The 15,626-nt window shown below is 41.3% G+C and overlaps 1 protein-coding gene across 8 annotated transcripts in view; it reads right to left on the reverse strand.

Annotated features, from left to right (window-relative positions):
- Nucleotides 1-15,626, reverse strand: part of TMEM63C (transmembrane protein 63C) — a 220,666-nt gene that overhangs the window by 60,404 nt on the left and 144,636 nt on the right. For all 8 annotated transcript variants that reach the window (XR_006354828.1, XM_043984288.1, XM_043984290.1 and 5 more), the window contains 3 exons: nucleotides 13,773-13,852; nucleotides 12,318-12,399; nucleotides 6,687-6,724 (listed from right to left, as the gene is read on the reverse strand). Coding sequence is in view for 7 of the 8 variants with exons in the window: in XM_043984288.1 (XP_043840223.1) it covers nucleotides 6,687-6,724; nucleotides 12,318-12,399; nucleotides 13,773-13,852 (200 nt within the window). In the remaining variant the exon portion in view is untranslated. The remainder of the gene's footprint in view (nucleotides 1-6,686; nucleotides 6,725-12,317; nucleotides 12,400-13,772; nucleotides 13,853-15,626) is intronic.

The raw sequence follows: 15,626 nt of genomic DNA on the forward strand, positions 1-15,626 counted from the left end.
TGTGCCAGGCCCTGTGCTAAGTACTTTAAAAATATTACCTGAGTAAAATATTTTTAAAAATTAGATACGAACCTTTTTCTCAAAAATGGACTCATAGTAGAGACAAGACATATGCAAATAATTAAAATACAAATTAAAGTGTGATACCATGCACAAGAAGGGCAACTAAATGGTGCAGTGGATTGATTGCCAGGCCTGGGGTCAAGAAGACTCATCTTCCTGAGTTAAAATCTGTCCTGACATTCACTAGCTGTGTGACCCTGGGCAAGTCACTTAACCCTGCTGGCCTCAGAGCTGGAGAAGGAAATGGCAAACCACTCCAGTATCTTTGCCAAGAAAAACCCAAATGGGGCCGCAAAGAGTTGGACACCACTGAAATGACTGAACAACAGCAACAGCTAGTGCACAAGAAAGATAAAAAGTCCTAATAGAGTACTTAAGAAGAAAAGATCACTTCTGTTTAATCATGGAGTAGGTACCACGTGAACTAGGTCTTTGAAAGATAGAGCACCGGCCCTAGAGTCAGGAAGACCTGAGTTCGAGTCCTGCCTCAGACACTTACCACTTACTATCTGTGTGACCCTGGGCAAGTCACTTAACCCCAATTGCCTCACACCCACACACAAAAAGATTGAAAGATAGGTGGGATTTTAGTAGTCGGATGGGACATAGGGAACAAAAAGCATAGTGTCAAGAAGTCTTGGGGTTTGGAATTCAATTTGGCTAGAATATAATGTTTATTTAGGGGAGTAGTGATAGAAAAGTAGTCTTGAATCATGCTACAGGAGATCTTTATTTCCAATCTAAAGAGCCTGTACTTTATTTGGAATGCAACCCTCCACTAAAATACTATTCTGATGTCTTTTTGTGCAAGGTAGCAACTATGGGTACTCTAAGGCTCTGAGGTTGGGGCTGGTGACTGATCATCTGTTGCCTAAGGACCAGCCTGGTTAAGTTCTAAGACATTCAGAAGCAAGTTGGCCACAGGGCAATGGATCTTTTGACCATTGCAATTCTCAAGGACCGTCTAATAATTTTACATGGGTTGTATATTGTTAGTCGAGGGAGAATGCACATGTGAAATTTCAGATCCTTGAAGTATTGGTAGACAAAAAAACCACTAAGGCTTCTGACTGATATGGTGATTTGATCAGAGCTGGGCAACAAGACTAACCTAATAATGGTGTATATGAAGAAATGGAGGAAGAGGAAATTGGAGGTTGGAAGGTTACTACAATAATCTATAAGACAGCTGGCTAATGAGTTCCTGACCTTGGGTTATAGCAATGGGAAGGAAACAGAGAGAATGGGAAGGAGAAAAGGGCCATGAACAAAGTTTTGCTGATCCTATGAAAAGGGAAAGAGAAGACTGAAAAGGAACAAGCAAATGCATAGGAGGACAAAAGGATGTACAGAAATCAAAGGAAATGATACATATGGACAAAAATTTATAGTAGCACTTTTTGTTGTACCTAAGAACGAGAAACAATTTGTATATTGGTATAATAGAATAGTAATACATGAAAAGAAATGATGAAAGAGGTGGGGTCAGAGAATCCTGGGAGGACCGGTGGAAAGTGAACAGAACCAGAAGGATGATTTAAACAATCACTACAGTAAATGAAATGAAAACAATTTGAAAGACTTTGACCAAAATTATGACTCCAGAAGACAGCTGATGAAACATCTGCTACAGTTATAAAATGATACGTAAATTTTGAGACACAGCCAATGTGTGTGAATCTTGTTTTGTTTGACTTCTCCTATTGGTTAGAAGAATGTTATTTTATTGGGGGAGGGGTTGGAGATGTGTGTAGGGGAGTTATTGTGACACAAAAAAAGACAAGAAGAAACATCAATGAAATATTAAAAATACAAAGAAAACAGTGCAACTTATGGTGATACAGATAAGCAGGGAAATGTTAGTATTATCATGTTAAATTTAATAGAAACTCATTGTTTCATATACAATCTTATTTTTTGTTCTGCTTTATATATGGAGGAAATATTGAAAAACGTTTATGTTTATTAAGTTCATTATTTTAAAAAGAACTTTAAAAATCCAAAGGAGGCTGCCATTCACAGTACTTTGCACATAGTAAGCAATTAATGAAAAGAAATGATATAAAAAAGGAAGGATGGGCAACATCTTGGTACCTGAGTTCTAAAATACCAAGGATTTCCAAGAACATCCCAGTTTATTTAACCATATTTGTTATAAGCCACAGGGGAGTTGGAAGAATGGATAAGAATGTTTCCATGAAAAACCAACATTATTTGAATCAAGTATCAATACTCAATGCTATAGAAAAGTTGTGGATGGGGACTGAGAAAAGAGACCAGGATCTTGTCATTAGGATGTTAATGGTGATCTTCAAGAGATCGCAGTTTCATCAGAGTAGTGATAATGGGATAATCGGTTATATACGGGTCATCATTAGTATAAACAGGAAAGCCTTTACAAACCAAGAACTTGGGGGGAAAAGACCCAGGGAAGATAAATGACACCCCAAATGGGTATGGGAGCTATACTGATCTGCTTAGGTAACCCCCAAATGCCAGTTCATGTAATGATGTCAGCATCTGGAGGCTACCTAAGCAGAAAGCCAGCCCTATACCTCAATAGAATGTCTCTGTCCTCTCAAACTGAACATGTGTTTGATCAATATTACCAAATATTTATTAAGCACATAATGTCAACACCTTAATCCAGGGCCTTCTTCACTGTTGTTCATGTTGTATTGGCCATTCATTGTCTATCAACCACGAAATCCTGGAACTGTTTGCAGCCTGTTTCCTTCTCGTGGTAAACTGGTACCATATGTTTACAACATATTACATAAAGAAGCATGTTCTGTGACACAAGACAAGGAGATTTGATTTCCCAAAGCAACATGCATTATATTCCCAATCACCTTATAGTCATTCTTCATACTTCCTTTTATTTGTCCTAAAACTACCATTTTCATATTTTGGTGTGATCCCAAGCCATTCTCCCAAGGCAGACAAACACGAGTGCCCATGGCAAAGAGAGTATCTTTGGGATCAAGAGAGGAAAACATGAAGAGGACTCTGGCTCTGACCCACATCCTTATCTCAACAGTCCAGATAGCAAAGACTCATAGAAATCATGTTGTGTTTTAAGGGAAGCTTTCTGGCAAGGGTAGACTTATCAGTTATCCAGTAATTGGGAAATGCTCACTGTGAGGATATATAAAAGAAAGAGAAGACATAGCCTCTGTCCTTGAGATATTGAAAATCTGATGTCTAGGTAAACACTAATAAAAACACCATAAAAGCACCTGCAAAGAAAAACAAGAAGGGTAAACAAATATGCTCAGTGTGTTTGCTGTGGAAGTCTGACACAATGGAGAGTTTGGGAGGTGGAGGTCATTTAAAGGACATTTGGGAGAAAGAATGTTTTGAGTTGGGTTTTGAAGGAGCGGAATAACACAGATTGAAGGTTTGAAAGGAGACAGTCCAAGAAGGAGGTGTGCATGTTGTAGGCATTAAAATTAGCCTCAGGCTCCCAGAGCAGAGCTGCCCCTCCCTGTCAGTTTCAGCTGTGGGGGGCCTCTGAGCTGGGCTAAGCTGTGAGAGATGCTGGGGTTTGCTTCGCCCAGCCCTCAGCTTCGGGGGTGTGCAGCATGGGGCTCGGCTGGCCCTAGGGCGGCCAGCCCGAGTTTCACATGAGAGAGGAAGCTAATAAAAAGAGATGCTGGGAGGTCAGTGAGAGAAGAAGCACTTGGGGGGTCATTGCGACAGTAGAGAAAGAGGGGTCACTATGGTAGTGAGAAGAGAGAAGTTAAAGAGCTGTTATGGGGGAAAATGGGGTACGGGTTTGGGTTAGGGGTAGGGGTTCTTAGGAATTCCTCTTTAAAGAATTACACCATCTTGCGCACAAAAGCAGTTAGAATAAGATGGTAGTTTATTTAGGGGCAAGGGAAGGGAAGAGGGTGGGGAAGGGAAACCATGAAAGAAATCCTTGGACTTCTCATAGGGAGATAGGTATGGAACAAAGCATGTGGCTCTGAGGTACCAATCTCCTCGTGCAGGAGACTGGCAGGTACTTTTATAGGGGGCTGATGGGGGTGGACCATCTGCCTGTGGAAAGTTCCTTTAGTGAGGGAGGACCATCCCCCACTGGTGGTGGCTAGAGGAATTGGGTGAGTGGTGGCTATGGATCTCTCAAGCCATCTCTCTCTTCAGGATGCAGCCACACCCAAAGTTATCTCCCCAGGTGTTAGGGAGATCAGAATGAAGGGTGGAAGTCCAGAAACTAGCTCAATCTGATCTGGTTCCACTTATCTCTCTAGGCGTGTATCTGTCCTCTGGTTTAGTTTCTCAAGGAAAAGATTCCTTGATGTACCCCAGAGAACTTCTGGGGTACGCTGGGCCCCATGACAGAGTGAAGCAGGGGGCTTTTTGCAGTGAGGGGATGGAGAAAGAGCTAGTGAGAAGGTAGAGAGATGCCAGAGGAAGGAGGACGCTAAGGGGCTTTTCAGGGGGGTCAACAAAGTGAAAGGGGCTTGGAGTTAGAAGAGAGGAGCAGAGCAGTGAAAGCAAGACCAGGGCTGGAGTGAAGGAGAAAAAGAGTTAGAGGAAGAGTGAGAGTGAGGGAAGGTAGTAAAAGACATGAATGAAGGAGGAAGTGTAAGCAGTGAGAAAGTTGGAGGGTACTGAAGAGGAACTAGTCCAAGCAAGGAGTGGCTTTAGGCCTCAGGGGCAGCAGCCAGCATACCCCCAGGCAAGAAGTGGCAAAGGTCCTTATTATATTAAAAGCAGTCAGGTTGTATAAATTTGTATTTCTTTTCTTTTTTTTTTTTTGGCAGGGCAATGGGGGTTAAGTGACTTGCCCAGGGTCACACAGCTAGTAAGTGTCAAGTTTCTGAGGCCGGATTTGAACTCAGGTCCTCCTGAATCCAGGGCTGGTGCTCCATCCACTGTGCCACCTAGCTGCCCCTAAATTTGCATTTCTTTACCCTTATCTCTTACATTTATTTTTATAAATAAACCCTGCTTTGATTATTTAATTAAGAGCTGTTTGCTTATCAATTTGGGAGGAACAGTGTGGAAAATTTTAAAGGGCCCTAACAGACTGGCTTAGGAAATTAATAGCAGTCAGATAGCCAGCCATTCAAAAGTCCACAGATTAGACTCAGTTAGTTAAAATTTTGACAATGTACAAAGACCCAGACCTTAGAAAAGCAAAGAATTTCAGAGCTAGAAAAGAGTCTCAGAAATCCAGTTCATTTTATAAATGAGAATAATGATTTGCCCAAGGTGTCTCAGTGGCAGAAATAAGAACCCAGGTCACTAGGCTCCCATTCTAGTGCTTTTTTGCAATGTACTATGGTGTGTACATATATGTATATGTGTGTGCGCGTTGGCAGGTATAGATAGTAGTGCCTGGCTCTTTTTGGCTGGAGTTGAGAATAATGAAAAATTAGGATAGTGAAAATGAGGGAAAATTCAGAAGTTCTCTCACTAAGGGCTATCAGAGGGTGAGAGACATGAAAAAAACACAGCTGGAAGGGGGTTCAGAGGGTATCTAGTGTAACCTATCTATCTGAGGATGAATTGGTCAGTCAATAAATGGTTATTAAGTACCTGCTTTTAACCACTATGTGCCAGGCACTGTATCTAATCACTGGGGTTACAAAGAAAGGCAAAAGACAGCCCCTGCTCTCAAGGATCTCACAGTTTAATAGGGGAGGTGACATACAATAATTGCACAAACAAGCTAGATAGAGCAGAAATGGGAGATAATCCACAGAGGAGGGGCACTGGTATTGAAGGTGGGCTTTTAGCTGTGAATCACTTCAACATCCCTAGCGAGTGATCATCCTCTTTGAGAACCCTGCTACCTCAAGAAAGCTCAAGTTGGTAGGAAGCCTTTTCTTAGATCAAATTAGAATCGGTCTTTCTGTAACTTCCATTTAGTAGGTCTAGTTTTGCCCTCTAGGGCCAAGCTGACCAAGCCTATTTCTTCTTCCACAATGACAATCTTTCTAACAAGTTATCAGACAGGCATCATATGTTTCTTTTCCCATCACTTCCTTCCCCAAGTCTTCAGAACTGGAAGGGGATGGACACAGTTGAAATTCCTTTTGATGATGGTATTGAAGTTGGCTAAGGCTAACAGCCTATATAGGATGGGAGAAGAAACTATTATTTCTGAGGGTCAGCTGAATGAAGAATGGGATAGAGCAGATAAGATTATTTCCTGCTCAGTCATGCCCAAAGTAGAGAAGACTCCATAATTCAGGGTTTGAACACAAGCTACAAGTAGGGAACTCCACCGAGATGGTCCAGGATTAGGGGCTTTGAATCAAGAGTACGCCGGGAAATGTTTAACAACTATAATATACTTCTAAGCTTAATTTGCATTATTAGTCTTTTCTCTATCACTTTCTTATGTCTAAACAATTAACAGAACAATAAATTGCATCCTGATTAGTAGTGTTTGCTGATTTCCAAAGTATAAGTGCTCAAGGTATATATTTAACAATCAGAATATACCAAACCCTGATTAGCAGTGCTTGCTAATTTCCAAAGTATAAGTGCTTATGCTATATATTTAACAATCATCTCTCATGAGCTGACTCCAAGATACCCGTGCCCACATCCCTCTTCCCCCATGCCACACTGCCTTCACCCAGAGCTCAGGATGCAGAGACACTTACTTCATTCGTATGCTGTTGAACATCCAGGAAAAGTAGCCCTGGGGGGAAAAGGAGGAGAGTGAATAAGTACAGTGTTAGGGGTATCCTCAGCTCCCATGTTTGTAGACATGCTCTCAGGACCTGGAGAACCACTAAGGGAATCTGCCCTGATTCTACCCCAGGTAATAATTCTGTTTATATGAAATCATCAGACATTGTTAAGAACTAGACTTCCTTTCTTCAGAGAAGATTTATGAGTGATGTGTATGAGTGTATACACACACACACACACACACACACACACACACACACACACAGCTACAGTTGGAAAAGACCTCAGAAGCCATCCAGTCCAACATCCTAATTTTACAAAGGAAGAAATCAAGTCTCAGAAGCTAAATGACTTGTGTCTGTCACTGGCAGGAAATGAATCCATGTGCTCTGACCCCAGTTAGTGTTTTCTTTCTCTATACACAGCTAGGTGGTGTGATGGATAGAGTGTGGGAACTGGAGTCAGTAGACAATTTCCTGAGTTCAAATCCAGCCTCAGACATTAACTAGCTGTGTGATCCAGGACAAGTCATTTAACCTTGTTTGCCTCAGTCTCCTCATCTGGAAAAAGAGTTGGAAAGTTGGCAAACCACTGCAGTATCTTTGCCAAGAAAACCCCAAAAGGGGTCACAAAGAGTTGGACATGGCTGAAATAACAACACAACAAAAATGTGCCAGGCCCTGTCCTAAGCACTTCTTACTCCATAAAGGATTTGATAAAATGTTCTTAGGAGCAAGGTTGGCTGATGGGAAGCAGCTATGTGTAACTCTGGCTAAGTCAGTCTGTTTTCTTATGTTTAAAGGGGGAAATAATCTTTGTCCCGCTTACTCCCACAGGGTATTTCTGAAGACCAAACTAAATAATGAATGTGAAGGTGCTCTATGCTATACAGATATGGAATGGGATTCATGTTATGAGTATATATAAACTCTTCCATTTGGCATTTTTTTTTTTTGCAGGGCAATGGGGTTTAAGTGACTTGCCCAGGGTCACACAGCTAGTAAGTGTCTGAGGCTGGGTTTGAACTCAGGTCCTCCTGAATCCAAGGCTAGTGCCTTATCCATTGCGCCACCTAGCTGCCCCCCCATTTGGCATTTAAAGACCTTCATTACCTGGCCCACTAGCCTCCATTTTCATGGTTTACTGTGCTTACAAATTTGGAGTTCATAAGATCATAGGATTTAAAGTTGGAAAGAGGTCTTAGGGGTCAAGTTTGAGCTCCTCATTACAAGTTGAAGACTACAAATTCAAACCTAGGTCTTCTGACTTCAAATCCAGTGATTTCCTCACTATACTCATGCAGACCAGCCCATAATGAATCCCTTCCTCTCATTTGCATCCTAAGATCATATCCAATTAGAGACCTCTGGCAACTCCTGTGGTGGCACTGGTGCCAAACTGTATTGGCTCTGCCTCTCCTTTGGATCCACCAATGTCGCGGAGAGGGAAAACCCGCTGCATGGGCAACAGCTTATTTTCCAATTGATCTGCCCAGGTCAGCGCCCTGGAGAGGACACTCCACCTACTCCTCATGGGGTAGATATAAGACGGGATGCCGCAGTTACTGGTTATAAGTCACTCAGGAGCTGCAGCTCCCATATCAGACTGCACAGCCATACTGTGGCCTGTGGCTCTTCAAGGCGCTGATCCATGGTTGTCTGCGACTGATGGAGGCCTACACTATATATACATAGAGAGAGAGTATGTATATAGAGAAATATAGGTATATACACACAAGTTCACAGATTCCAAAAACCCTTGATCTGGAGTGTTGGCATTTTGATGTGGGCCACCAGGAATGTTTATACTTCAGCCCCTGGATTAAAGGGGGAGGGCCTCAGGGCTCTGGCCTTTAGGTTTCTGGGCTGCAGGTGGAGCAGAAGAAGGGAAGAAACTGGTTCCAGTTGAAAGTTGACAGACTTTCTCCTAGGGGTGTTTCTGTTCCTTGATCTGAGTAGGCAATAGGGGAACGACCAAGTTATAGGAAGATTAGTAATTAAGTGTGTTTAGCATTGATTGGAGTTAGGGAAGCCACCTAGAAAGCTTTTGCAATAGTCCATATCTGCTCTACATGCTAAGTATAGGGAAAGAACAGAGGGATCCATCAAAGAAAGATGTATATGTATATGATATGTATGTATATATCTATAAGCATATATCTATTATTAAATATCATTTATATTTTATGTTTATATTAATACTTACATTTATATGTTATAATATACAATATTTATATTTGAACTAAGGGCTTTATATTATATTTATATCATATTTGTGATTCTAAGTCCAATGCTCAATCCACTGTGCCACCGAGCTGCTAAATATAGACTTCTGAGTCATCTACAGTGGATACAGTGCTGCACCTGGAGTCAGGAAGACTCCTTCTTTCTGTGTGACCCTGGGCAAGTCACTTAATTCTGTTTGCCTCAGTTTACTCATCTATAAAATGAACTGGATATGGAAATAGCATACTACTCTAGTAACTTTACCAAGAAAACCCCAAATTGGATTACAAAGAGTCAAACATGACTAAAACAACTGAATAATAACAACAAAAAATGTGTTTGCAAGCAGATGGGAAGTACAATGACCATTCATGGGCCTGACCCCATTATTGATCAGCATAGGAACTCTGACCTGCTCCATTTCTGGCCTGACCCAGTTTTCCTCTCCATAGGCACTCAGATCCCCACTTCTTCCACTCTCACTCTCTCAGGAGCTCACCATATTGGTTCTAAACTTAGTGTAGACATGTGATTGGCTAAATCCACTCGGGCTCAAGCACTCTACCACCATTATCCTCCCTAATAGCAAGGGTTACAAGTGTGGGCCACCATACCCAACAATGTAGGTCAAATCTGAGAGAGAGTTCTAAGATATTACCACTTTGGTGTACAGCTGAAGTGGGTATAGAAGAAAGTTATAGGATTTGAGGAGGCCAATGATTGTGTGGTCAGTTTTGTTTGGACTATAATGAATTTGACATTCCAGTGGGACATTGAGGTGCTGATATACTGAGCTCAGTTGAATGTGCTAGAACACAGATTTTTAGAAAGATTGATATGATCTAGATATCAAAGTCATTCTAAAAGTTAGTAGAAGGATCACATGATGGGGAAGGGATTGTATGGACCTCAGAAGAGAGAATGTCATTGAGAAATGTTGGGAAGGATTATACTGGAAATGGCAGTTTAGAGAAAGATAAAGTATAAATTTCACAGATGAGAAAGCTGAGGCTCAGAGTGATTTACCTAGGTCTTAAACTCAGGTATCTCAGCTTCCCTATACTATGTTGGCTTCTTTCTATGCATAGATCTGGTTATGTCACTCTTATGCTCAAAAATGTCTGTGGCTCAGAAAGTAAGTTTTTAAAGTCTTTTGCCTGGCACTCAAGTCAAACCCAATTCCTGAGACTTATTTTACGTTACGTCTTTTTGTAAGCCAGTCAAACTCAACAGTTCTCTGTATCCTGAAAAACCATTATATTCTTTAGACTTAGTAGATTTTCTCAAGCTATTTTCTATGACTCAAATGCACTCTCTTCATTTAAAGGCTGAACCAAACACCACTTCCTTCATGATGCCTTTTCCCATCCCTGGTTGGAAATGCCCTCTCCCTTCAGCTTTCACATAGCACTCTGTTTTGTAAATCTCTAATACACCTATCATGTAATGGTGTATATAGCATGTAATGACCTATATTGCTAGACTGACCCTGGAAAACTCTTTAAGGCAGGGTCTGTGTCTTTCTTAAACTTTAGGTCTCCCCCAGCACCTAATACAGTACTTTGTATATAGCAGGTGAATTAATAAATATTTGCTTTGTTGTAGTTATATCAAAGTCAAACTTCTCAATTTGACATTGAAGGCCCTCCAAACACCATTTTCTCCATTCTTGCCCCACTGCTCCATTTTGTTACATTTACCCATTTTCCTTATGACTTCCCAAGTCAGTACATTTGTTCTAGTTGGGTGATGTTGTTTCCCACTCATGTCTTGTTAATTACCAGTTTTATGACTTTGCTTTTCTACTCTTCTTCCCTTCCCTAAGGTTAACCTCTCATTTTGTTGAGGACAAACTCAAGATGCCTCCTTCATGAAAAATTCTGACATAATTAGCCCTACCATGATGTGATCAGCATCTATCTGTAGTCAATCTGTATATTTACATTATCACAGTTGTTCAATCTGGCCCTTATTCAAAATAGCTTCCATCTACCTTCCCAGTCTTATTTTATATTACTTATTTTATATTACTCCCCTACATATACTCACTCTTTCAGGCAAATTTGCATGTTATGTTGTTCACATGTCTAGGATTCTCTACTTCAGAGAATCCCTAATTTCCTTTAAAAGAGAGCTCAGGTGCCACCTCTGAGACCTTTCTGAATTCCCCAGTTGTTGGTTTTGTCTCCACCTTGAAATTACTTTGTACATAACTTGGGTGGCATGTAAACTTCTTGACTGCAATGATCATTTTTTTCATGATTTTTATTTCTAGCACCCAGGACAGCACCTTATTCATAATAGGTGCTTGATAAATGTTTGTTGAATCAAATTGAAAAATTGCTTTGGAACTTTTTCCAGAAGTAGGGATATGTGAGATTATCTGGGTTTTTCCCACTGTGCTGGGCACATGAAAAAATGTTTGCTGAGTAACTGAATCCATTTTCCTCTGGTGATTTTACATATTTGTTTTATCTGGTCACCTTGAATACAAATTTCTCAAGGGAAGAAACTGTCTTCTGGGACAATGGACCAGAAGGGGTGCTTGGCATATGGCAGGGACTTAGTAAATGCTTGCTGAATTGATGTAGTCATTTTTCAAATGACATACAAACACAGAGGTATATGCATAAGCATATACCTCTCTACTCATGATATGCAAATAAATATCATGTATTCACTCCTGGCTTAACTCACTTTCTAAATTATTCCCCCGATGCACATGCATATGTTGGTCAGTCGTTTCAGTCGTGTACAAATCTATGTGGCCCCTTTTGGGGTTTTCTTGGCAAATACTAGGGTGGTTTGCCATTTCTTTCTCTAGCTCATTTTATAGATGAGGAAACAGACAAAGAAACTAAGGCAAATGGGGTTAAGTGATCTGCCCAGGATCACATAGCTAGTGTCTGAGATCAGATTTTGAATTCTGGAAGACTCTAAGCACAGCACTCTATCCATTGTTCCACCTAGCTGATAGATACACACACACACACACACACACACACACACACATAAACACACTCAAAACACTGCCTTGCCAACTTAGGGATGACTCTACTTTAGGACCTTCTTACTGGTTGGTAAGGACCCTGTATGGGATTGCCATTTCCTGAGGGGCCTCAGCCATGTTCTTCTACTTCTAATTCAACTCTCTCTCTAGAATGCTCTTTTTTCTAGCTCCCCTTTTTTGTTTTGCCTTTCTCTATAAGAATATAAATTCCTTGAGAGTAGGTACTCAAAAAAAAGTTACTGAGAGTAGGTACTCAATGAAAACCTGCCTTTGTGCATCTAATGAAAAATTTGGCCCCAGGAATCAGATCCTCGCCTTAAGGTATATTCTCCCTCCCCCGATGAGCTCCTCCACCAAACACTTACCGTGTCTTTTTTCTGTGCCTCCAGAGTAGGGTCCACTGGGGAATTCTTATCACTTTGCTCTCCAAAGAACAGTGATATCATGCTGGCCATAGAGAAAGGGGACGGAAAAGGAGAAACAAGAGGAGCAGAAGAAAGGAGGAAAGGGAAAGATTTCTATCAGTTGGAGTCTAGTCCTTTGGACAGTTATTTTACTTGCTATAGTCCCCTTCTCTCTTCTTGCCTGGGATCAAGAATATTCTCAGTTCCTATACCAGCAGTGGAGAGTTCTCAACTCGTTAGTTATAAAAAAAACACCACATAACCTAGACTTGAGGTCAGGTCCATCTGACTCCAAGTCCAGGGTTCTGTGACTCACTCACTAGCCATGATCATGAGGAAGTCACTTCAACTCTGCACCAGTTTCCTCCTGTATAAATAAGATGAGGTACTAGGACTAGGTAACCTCTAAGCTCTCTTCCAGCCCTATATCTACGTCTCTACAAACTGAAGGTCTGAAAAGTCATGACTCTGATGATCAGGTAAGGACAAGAGAGTCTCAAAAGAATGGAGATGTTTCCTATAGGGAAAATGGGAGTGGTGCTGGAAGGGAGTGCATAGCAATAGCTAGAACTGATAATTCCATGAGTATAGCCCCTAAAACCAAAGGAATTCTATGAATTCCTCAATCAGTCAATTCAAAGTCCCTGGACATCTGCTTGCCCTTTATTGGTGCATATATAAAAGCTCTAAACTCCATTTGTCTGTAAAACCACATGGAACCTTTTCCTCCTTGGGCCACCCCAAATAGGTCCATCAGCTGGATTTCCTGATTATTTGTACATAGTTGTTTGCATATTGTGTCCTCCATTAGATTTTTAATTCATTTAGGACAGAGATTGTCTTTTGCCTTTGTTTCACCAGCATTTAGCACAGTGCCTTGCACATAGCAGACACTTAATAAATGTTTACTGACTAACATTAGTGTCTTGGCTTCCTTGAACTAAACTGAGACTGGCACTCAAGGGTGGATGTAAGATGAAACCACATGTCTTCTTGTAACATTTCTTTTTAATGAGTATTCCACTAGTAACTTATATGCTATTAATAAACATTGTAGTTAGGTTAGACGTGCGTAAGAACCAGAACTGGACTATTGCAGAGGATTAAAGTGGGTTTATTTTTGTCCTCTAAGTTGACATGTCAATCATCTAAGTCTAGCTTCCTATTGGGAGGTCTTGAGAAAGTAAAAAGAGAGAATACCCACGTGTGGTCACACACCATGACATGAGGAAGAGGAGAAGATCCTAACCAGTCATGTCCAACCTGTTGAAATTTGGTTTCCCCAAATGGATCTATTCATCTTGGGTCTTCTAGCTAATTCATCAGCTTGGGATTTGATGGGTACAGATATCTCAAGGAGAAATCAAGTGATTCTAAGGCATGAATGTGAGATTGTTGTGTGGATTGGCGTCTTACCTTTCAGTATTTGTTAGCAGACCTAGGCGTCCATAATCCCAGGCAGCTTTCCGGAGGAAGGAATAGACACAAATAGCAACCTGAAGTTGGGAAGAAAAGTGAGTAAAGCTCAGCTTCCTATTCCTTCCTTGGCCCTTTAATTATTTTTTTTTTTGTGGGGCAATGGGGGTTAAGTGACTTGCCCAGGGTCACACAGCTAGTAAATGTCAAGTGTCTGAGTCCGAATTTGAACTCAGATCCTCCTGAATCCAGGGCTGGTGCTTTATCCACTGCGCCACCTAGCTGCCCCGCCCTTTAATTCTTGATGACACTCTTATCTGGAGGCTCTCTCTTGCCTTAAAAAGCAGCTGCTATGGATGGGGACTATCACCCTAACCCTCTGACAGTTAGCAACAAGCTCTTCAGCTGATTAAAAAAAGGGGCGCAGCTAGGTGGCACAGTGGATAGAGCACCAGCCCTGGAGTCATGAGGACCTGAGTTCAAATCTGGCTTCAGACACTTAACACTTACTAGCTGTGTGACCCTGGTCAAGTCACTTAACCCCAATTGCCTCGCCAAAAACCAAAACCAAAAAAAAAAAAAGGAAGCAGGGCCTTGTTTCAAGAGCATTAGACAGGAAGTTAGGTGACTGGGTATAGTCCCAGTTTTGCCACTCAATTTTGTTACCTGTGAAGGAAAAAAAAAAAAAACCACTAAAATCATAGGATCATAGATTTAGAGCTAGAAGGTACCTTAGAGGTCACTGGGCCCTTCATTTTCAGAGATGACAGGAAAAGTCCTTCATCTTACAGATGAGGAAACTGAAGCTGAGAAGTTAAGTGACTTGCTGAGGGTGACACAGTCAGCCATTAGACAACAGATTTCAACTTGGGTCATCCTGACTCCAACTACAACAGTCTATCCGCTATATCTATAGTGCCTCTAAAATTTGGGGTATCAGGCTAGAGGACCTCTACAGTCTCTTCCAGTACCTGTGTGATTCCAGTACCTGGTGAAGTCATTTAAGCATTGTGAGCTTCAGTCTCTTCCTCTACAAAAGTGAGAATAGGAGTATCTGTCCTGCCTACCTCCAGGATTAGGTTGTGAAGATCCAATGAGATAATGAATGCACTTTGTAATTGGACTGGGAGATGGGCAGCTAGGTGGTGAGTAGATAAAGCACCAGCCCTGAATTCAGGAGGAACTGAATTCAAATCCGGCTTCAGACACTTGACACTAGCTGTATGACCCTGGGCAAGTCACTTAACCCTCATTGCCCCACAAAAAAAGAAAAAAGAAAAAAAAGAAAGAAAAAGACCAAATTAGGTAATTGAAAAGGGAGACAAAGAGATCTGGGTTTTAGCTTGACCACACCAATCAATTCCTCTGTGCCTCCATTTTACTCATCTATAAAATGAAAGAAAAGATCTTTACTATCCTTTTTAACTATGGTATTCCGACTAAACAATTATTCTACCTGCCAATTTTATCTGGAGTAAAGTTCTACCATGGGAATAAGTTCAACCCCAACTTCTGCCCCATTCAAAGGGAATTCAAAGATCTCTTCCCTTTCTCACCAACAAGGAGGCATCTTGGGGGTAGGTGTGATGTTTACTGAGCATGTAGTAGCATCATGGAGTGCTCTGAGATAATCACTTGAGGGTAACCAAAGAAGGATTCTCATTGGAGATATTAGAGAAGAGGTAAGAGGAAAAGGAAGACATGGGGAGAGAAGAGGTGCCCATATAGGCATTTGGCTAAAAGCCTGTAGAAAAGGAGGCAGAGAGGCCAAATGGAAAGGGTGTACTGGTTTTGAAGTTGGAGAACCAGAATTCTAGTTGTATTTCTCCCACTTGCTGCTTGCTACCTGTGGAA

Source organism: Dromiciops gliroides, chromosome 2 (genome assembly GCF_019393635.1).
Source record: "Dromiciops gliroides isolate mDroGli1 chromosome 2, mDroGli1.pri, whole genome shotgun sequence".
NCBI classification, from domain to species: Eukaryota; Metazoa; Chordata; class Mammalia; order Microbiotheria; family Microbiotheriidae; genus Dromiciops; species Dromiciops gliroides.